The 8522-nt window shown below is 32.3% G+C and overlaps 1 protein-coding gene and 1 long non-coding RNA gene across 2 annotated transcripts; one reads left to right on the forward strand and one right to left on the reverse strand.

The window, feature by feature from the left end:
- Positions 1-1733: 1733 nt before the first annotated feature.
- Positions 1734-3042, forward strand: LOC126884440 (uncharacterized). Its single transcript, XR_007698039.1, has 2 exons — positions 1734-2445; positions 2818-3042. It is a non-coding gene; the product is annotated as an uncharacterized LOC126884440 (long non-coding RNA).
- Positions 3043-6712: 3670 nt separating this feature from the next.
- On the reverse strand, positions 6713-7473 carry LOC126884441 (uncharacterized). Its single transcript, XM_050650358.1, has one exon. It carries the CDS (start codon positions 7347-7349, stop codon positions 6753-6755), a length of 597 nt encoding a protein of 198 aa, XP_050506315.1. The 5' UTR covers positions 7350-7473; the 3' UTR covers positions 6713-6752.
- Between the last annotated feature and the right edge of the window lie 1049 nt (positions 7474-8522).

Below are 8522 nucleotides of genomic sequence, written 5' to 3' on the forward strand. Positions count from 1 at the left end.
AACTGAATTAATAATTTCCAATTATAAAAATAACAGTTATCCAAGAACATTCAAAACCCATCTCTTTAAATTAATGATGACATTTTCAAGTAGAATGACATTCTAGTAATGTTTACATATCCATACCAGTGTGAATTTTACTACACGTAATTTGCCGTGTAAAGACAGAAAAAGTAGGAATACACGTAAAATATTTGCGAATTATGTACCCATAGCCTTAATACAACGCATGCGTAGTCCATGAAATCATCTGAACTGAGTTCTGAAATTTTTGAACGGCCGAATTCCACCGTTCAAGGGTTCAAGCATCGTTCAAGTTTAAACTGCCATCGGTTGAACGTGCGAGTTGAGAAAGACGATTTTGACTTTCTAGAAGTTCTGTAAACTGGAGTTGAACTCGATATGAGAAATCGGCCCTTATGTAGGTGCAAACACTTACCAGGGCTACATGATGATATTGGAACTCACTGAGCTTATTTTTAATAATGAATTTTTGCAATAACCCACTATTTTGTAAAGTTTTCTCATTTTAAAAACTATCACAGAGTTGAACTATTCAGCCCTGTGATGGATGACCGAAGTTATCGTTAACGTAAAAGTTATCCTGTAGTTATGTTATAACCATCGAATTGGTGTGATGTATCATACTTAACTCAACTATTTGCGTTATTTCTTGACAGTTCTTGAGTTATCTGGTCACTTTATAACGCGACGTTAAACCTCAAGTTATGAGATAACTCAAGAGTCAAGAGTCAAAAGATGAACCTAACCTTGCATAACTACAACTTGTTTTTAGACAGAAATCAAGTGAATTTAGAAGCTAGTAATTTAATAATTAAGAATAGAAGGGTAATACAATTTTAAAAATTATACAAAAATCAAATCGAGCGATATAAGTTGAAATTTTATTTTAAGTACCTACTGAGCTTTCTATCCAGAGTTGCCAGATGATATTTTATAAATCCCCCACTTAGAAACTGAAATTCCCTGAAATTGAATCTCAAATACTCCAAAGTCCCCAAATTTAAATTGTTACCGCATTTTAATAAATTATTAGTCAAATGAAGAGAACAGTAAAGCAAAATTCATACTACAATATCAACGAGGGCCATGGAAATAATGCATAGTTCCTATCGTCTTCGATTAGATGGGAGTATAATATACAGTTCTATGTACATTCGCAAATTTAATTTACCATGACCCCTTAAAATCATCCATAATTTTCCGCCCCCAAAAAATCCCATTACAATTTCTGCTTAGAAAAATTTCAATAGACGCTTTCAAATTAACCCAAAATTTTGGGAAAATACACCAATCTGGCAACCCTGTTTCTATCTACCGTTTGAAAGCAACTTAGAAACACCAAGGAACCCAAACAGCTGTTTGCTGTTCGGTCATCGGCGATAGCCGACGACGGGTATGTTCGGAACAATCTCTCGCGCTCACTCCAACTTGTACTATTTGTACACAAGGTTCTCTTTGTTACTTCAAAATTTGTTCCTCAAAACTTCTTTCTAATAGGGCTTTTCATTCACAGTCATTTGTTTCGAGCTTCTGTCATGTGTCACATAATATTAATACATCTACGTCGTACGTTATTGGTAATACCAATGATACAAACAAAAGACGTATGACGTAGATATATTAAAATTATGTGACACATGACAGAAGCTCGAAACAAATGACAATCGATGAAAAGCCCTATATAACGTTGATGATATAACCACAGAATTAGGGATTCCAATGAACTGTCAGTGGTGGTCGGTGGATGGCTAAACTGACATGGCCATAGACACAGTTAAGGGGGGTGGTCATGATGTATGTAATGTTTACATTGAATATTGACAAATTTGTAAAGAATATCCTGTTTAGTTTTGTTTTTTTGTTAATTGTGTAGCGAAATTTGTGAAATTGTGATAGCAAATTAAATATGAAGTGGTTTAAACATTGGATACGCCTATGGATGACAGTTTCGCCATCCAGCAGCCATATTATATCACGTGATTTGGAATGCCTAATAAGGAACAAGCAGAAGGCCCACTCTCTTTGGCGGGAGAAGTACGCGCAACTCGTTTGCGTCTGAGGAATCGGCCATTTGTTGAGAGGAAGCAGTGCTGTTCAGTGGAATTTCACCTCGTGTGCATTAGAAAGTTCAGTGGTAGCGTGTATTGTGTATTCACTGTCATTAATTTGTGTTGTGTCACGTTGTGTTGTTATTGTGTGCTATACATAAATAAATATATTATACAGTACGTAAATCGTACAACTGGACATAGGGAATATACACTAAGAGAATTGTGGCAACTAAGCTAACCTGTGATAGTTGAAGCTTCTGTTCGAGTACGAGTTTTTGGTGCAATAGAGCTGTTATAATGAATAGAATGAGTGAGTGTTGAAGCAAGGCTGTCCATAAATAGATCAAAAACAAAGTTTATGATAAATGAGGTAATAATTTAACTTTACTTTTTAAAATATCTATTATTTTAAAAACCAATTTCGAAACTAAACATATTTCCCATTCCCTTGGGCCAAAAATATTTAGCTACTACATTGTCATATTTTGACGTTTATTTATGTCAGCCAAAATGAGTTATCAATTTTGAGGTTAATGCCCCTTAATGCTAACAACCAAATTGTCATCGAGAGAGCTCAGTTGCCACAATGATCTCAATATAATACAATGTGTGTATTTATGTATCTAAATATATACAATGTATGTTCCCTATGTCCAGCTGAACGATTTACGTACTGTATACATATATTATTAATAATATTTATATTTTTAATAATAATTATAAATTGTTTATCTAATTTTAGGCAAAATGGGCAAGTCTCATCTAGTATGTGCAGCAATAAATTGCGACAGCAAAGCATATAATTGCAATTTGTCTTTTTTCGGTTTTCCGAAAGACAAGGAAAGGTAAAATATACTGAATATCATGCAGATGCCAATTTAAGTTGAATTATCAAATAATTATTATTAGATTGAAGTTTACTGCTGTAATTCTTAAATTTGTTTTAAATATATATTTCAACTTCGAAGATCTGAATACATAAATACTATACTAAAATCACAATAAAGATCCACTAGAAATAAACAAACCAAAATACATTGAATGTTACAGCACTCCCAAAACATGATTTACAATGTATGTACATACATTGTAAATCCCAAATAATGATTCGGGAGTGCTCCTCGTAACATTCAACGTGTCTTGGTTTGTTTATTTCTAGTTCATTTTTATTGTGATTTTAGTATAATTGTTAATTTTCTCACCTTTCTGGATCCATAGGAAAAGTAAAAAACTTTCATTACATTTCAAACGGGTCTTTTTACAATTTTTAACAGCACATAATATGCGTCCATCCCAGTGGTGTCATGGCAAAATTAGCAGTGCGGGAACGCAGTGCCGGAACGCACTGCTAATTTTTGTTTGCAAAACCTAAATTCTCTATTATTTTTTTTCTTTTCTTAACCAGTGCGGGAACGGCGTTCCCACCCGTTCCCACACCATGACACCACTGGTCCATCCCTTTTTTCCACTTATATTCACTTTACTTCTAAAATAGTCAAAAAACTTGCAATAGGGCTTTTCAACGATTCCCATTTGTTTCGAGCTTCTGTCAAGTGTCGTATGCCCAATAAATGACCGTTTGGGAGTGCAATTTCCAGGGGCAACTCCGAATTGCATGAAAATTTGGATTTAGGTTCTACTTACCCTCCACTTCAAAGTTGAATTTGTACCGTTGGTTGCTTTTACTTAGGGGGTGACATTTACCCCTTCTCGGGGAGTGAAAAACGCGTGTTTAAAATAAGTCCGGAAATGGATAAATTGACTTATTTTAAGCACATTTTGTTCTATAAAGTTTTTTACGTAAGTCAATACTTTTCGAGTTATCCGTGATTTAAAATGTTGATTTTTCGACAAAAAAACTACGTTTTCAAACCGTTTTTCCCAAATAACTCAAAAAGTAAATATTATATCGAAAAAAAAAATTTTAGCAAAAGTGTAGCCTATAAAAAAAACGAAACAAATGGTGTACCAGTAAAGTCTACAAATTGAGTAGAAGCAAAGTTATAGCTCATGAAAAATACGTTCTTATTCGTCTAATTCCAAATCGAATAATTCAACGCGAAATCACCGAAGAAAGAAACGTTTTTCGGGAAAACCTTATTAACATTTTTTAAGTATCGAAAAAGAGCTTATTATTTGTTTTTTACAAAAGTTTACAGCATCAAAAATAAACGAGTTACACTGAAAAAAAAAAGTTGGCCCCTTTTTTTTTGTAAAAAAATCGTGAAAACCTCCCTCTATTTAGCACCCTAAATGAAATTAATCGTTTGGCTTTACCATCTATTTTAACTGTGTGTGTATTGTTTATAGGATCTGTAAGTTTGATTGGTTTGAAGTGCTTATTTTGGAAAACATTTGGTTTTATATTACAAAAAATTTCTAAAAATTTTTGAAAAATTTCATTTTTTCAAAATAACTTAAAAAGTATTAGTGATAAGAAAAATCTTAAAGAGTAAACAAATGTAGGTTTTGCTATTATAAATATGATAGTTTCATTTTGTTTCTCCGTAAGACAAAAATTGGTTAAGATATGGCTGTTCAAAATTTGCATACACTCGTGATTAGTGACCTATTCCAGCTTTCTTAATTATAACCCTTTCAAAAATAAACACTTTAAACCGGTGAGACTGACAGATCATATAAAAAAATAGATAGGTAAGTAAATTGTTTGTAAAGCGGTAGCGAATAATTTCATTTGGGGAGCTAAACACGGCGAGATTTTCATGATTTTTTACAAAAAAAAAGAGGACCAACTTTATTTTGAGCGTAAATCGCTTATTTTTAATGCTAACACTTTTGTTAACAATTAAAACAAAGCTTTTTATAAAAACTTTTAAACAAGTTTAAATGGGTTTTTCCCGAAAAGTCCTAAATTTTTCGGTGATTTCACCTTGAAATATTCGATTTGGAATTAGACGAATAAGAACGTACTTTTCATGGGCTACAACTTTGTTTTTATTTTATTGATAGACTTTACTGATACACCATTTTTTTGGTTTTTTAGAAGCTACACTTTTGCTAAGGATATTTTTTTTGATAAAATATTGACTTTTTGAGTTATTTGCGAAAAACCGTCTAAAAACGTAGATTTTTTTGTCGAAAAATCAACATTTTCAATGGCAAATAACTCGAAAAGTATTGACTTACGTAAAAAACTCTATAGAACAAAAGTTGCTTAAAATCAGTCAATTTATCCATTTCCTGTCTTATCTTGAACATATGTTTTTCACCCCCTAGAAGGAATGACTGTCACCCCCAAGTTAAAGCAACCAACGGCACAATTTCAACTTTGAAGTGGAGAGAACCTAAATCCAAATTTTCATACAATTCGGAGTTGCCCCTGAAAATTACACGGTATCCCCGAATTTCCCGTTCACTTAATGGGCTATTTGTATTTATTTATTACCTTATTATGTGAAAATTTAAAATTAAAATAAACAATTTATGAATGACATTTGTCATTTTTATTTATACTAATTTTCCACTCAATTAATAAATTCAATTATCAGTTGTTTATTAACGGGATAACAAAATGTTTTATTATATTATTTATTATATTTTAATTCAGTACATTTCAATTATATGTTTATCCAGGAATAGAAAAATTAACCAAAATTGATTCAAATTAAATTTGTTTACGGCAACCATAGACATAATAATATACAATATTTCATGTCCTACTTTTACTTGAAGAATACACATGAAATTATTTCAAATTTACTAAATTAAGGTCTGAATATTTAAATTACGGTTCTGTCGTAGCTTGTCACAAATTTCTCAATCCGAACCTGTGCTTTTCCTCAATACAAATGGCGGGCGCGTACTCGCAAACATCAAAGGCGGCATCCGAGAGTGGGCCTTCTGCTTGTTTTCTATTCTGTGATATAACTATCTCATAACTGCGAGCGATACATCACACCAAATTTTACCTATATAGTTATGGGCACGTTATTCCTGAGAGTTATCTTAACTTTAACTCAAACGTTAAACTTAACTTCGGTCATCCATCACACGACTGATTAGCTGTTGGCCGGGTGTTGGCTCAACCGCACTGAATAGGTACATAGTTAGTGAAAAAATTATCATATTAATTAACTGAATTAATAATTAAGGCAATTAATTGTACAAGTAACAGTTATCCAAGATCATTCAAAAACCATCTTTAAAAGTTAATGATGACATTGTCAAGTAAAGTTTACATATCCATACCAGTGAGAATTTTACTACACGTAATTTGCCGTGTAAAGACAGAAAAAGTAGGGATAGCCGTAAAATAGTTGCGAATTATGTACCGATGGCCTTAATTTGTAGTTTGTATAATAAAAGTTTTTCGTATGCATTTCCTACCTAAAATAAAACCCTATATCAGAGCATGTCAAGCGTTGATAAAAGTTACAATAAAAAATAAATCAGCAGAGTGCTATTGTTGGAGGTGTGGAGTTCCATAAACAAGGGATCTACCTGTTTTATGAAATTATCCCTTGTTTATGTAATTTCACTCGCCAACAATAGCACTCTGCTGAGCTGAATATTAATGAGTCTCTAGATACCTGGTACGGCCATAACTCAAAACTAGAACCATTCAATGGCGTTTTTTATATTTAGGTATTCTTGGAAAAACTAGATATAAATACAAATAACCATAAAAATTTATATTATTCAATTGTTACTTATTATTCAATGACATTTTTCACGCTTTTCATAAGTACACCATACATGATCGATTAGATGACCAGGGTGACTGGCTAGAGCTAATTTATAAGTTAATTGTCCACACGAATTTAATGCATAGAGCCTGTATGTCCCATATAATGGCTTTTTGATAAATTTGGAAGAACCGATGTCGCAGCTATACAACTCTATGCTATTATTCTTCTTTAATTGTCCTTGTTCTATCGTAGTGCAACCAAATTTATGAACTGCCAGAAGTCCTACGGTCTTTTTGTCGTCGATAAATAAATGACCAACTTCATGATGTAGTAATGTTTTATCTTTAGTTGCTATCGAAGTATAGAAAAAGAGAGGTTTATGTCCTAAATTTGTAAACGTTATAACTTCGTCAAATAGAAATGGTTCTTTGATTTTAGGATGATCCATTACTGCTTTCACAGTTCTCCAAGTACCTTCTAACCAAGCCAGTGGGGTGAGCTGTTTGGGAAGTCTGCGTTTATCATGTTTAGTCTTAGTTTTATTGAATTTAATTGAACTAGTGAATATTCCCCGACAGTTCTTGAACTTGTTAACCATTGGGTATATATTTTTTAAAATCTGCATTGTTTTAAACTATTGCCTTTTTATAACTATAATTTAGAAATACACTAGAGGTACTAAAATTTGTCACATATATGTCACTTTCTATTTTGTTAGCAAATTTATTAATGACATTTTGAATATCACAGCCTTTCAGCGATTGATTTTAGGCAACGATAAATTGGTTTTATGAACAACTCCTGTTAGTCCTGTCGCCAGGGGGGGTACAACGGCCTCGTTAATTCAGATGGACTTACTCAAGTTTTTTTTATGTATTTTGACCCGTAGAACACGAATTTTTTGGGTAACAGTTGATCCGGATGTCGATAAGATTGTTATAGACCAAGAACTTGAGGAATCAAATAACAGCGATTTTTGGCAAAACAAAACAATATTTTGTATTTTTTGGGCCATTTTAAGTAAAAAATATTTCTACAAGTTTTTTCGTAGGATGCACAGTTTTCGAGATAAACGCGGTTGAACTTTAAAAAAATCGAAAAATTGCAATTTTTGAACCCGAATAACTTTTGATTAAAAAATAAAATAGCAAGTCTGCTTACCGCATTTGAAAGTTTAAGTCAAATTATATCGGTTTTGATTATTTGCATTGGTAAAAATTTATTTTTTTATTGTTTAACAAAGCTATAAACACGTAGGGTTTCCCGTGCTTTTACATGCGTTTTAACGCATGTAACGTAGAAATAGTCTTGATTGCACTAGTACCTATTCTACCTACTCGTTCGATTTTAAATGAGAAATCATAGAAACATCACTCACGCACTAGTTGTTTGTAGCTTTGTTTAGCAATAACACAATAAATTTTTAGCAATGCAAATAATCAAAACCGACATAATTTGACTTGAACTTTCAAAGGCGCTAAGCAGAATTGCTATTTTATTTTTTAATCAAAAGTTATTCGGGTTTAAAAATTGCAGTTTTTCGATTTTTTGAAAGTTCAACCGCGTTTATCTCGAAAACTGTGCATCCTACTAAAAAACTTGTAGAAATATTTTTTGCTTAAAATGACCCAAAAAATACAAAATATTGTTTTGTTTTGCCAAAAATCGCTGTTATTTGATTCCTCAAGTTCTTGGTCTATAACAATCTTATCGACATCCGGATCAACTGTTACCCAAAAAATTCGTGTTCTACGGGTCAAAATACATAAAAAAAATTTGGGTAAGTCCATCTGAATTA

This window comes from Diabrotica virgifera, chromosome 5, assembly GCF_917563875.1.
Source record: "Diabrotica virgifera virgifera chromosome 5, PGI_DIABVI_V3a".
Classification (NCBI taxonomy): Eukaryota; Metazoa; Arthropoda; class Insecta; order Coleoptera; family Chrysomelidae; genus Diabrotica; species Diabrotica virgifera.

Excerpts from the sequence above, each read along its gene's own strand:
- LOC126884441 (XM_050650358.1), bottom strand. The coding sequence starts at position 7,349 with ATGCAGATTTTAAAAAATATATACCCAATGGTTAACAAGTTCAAGAAC.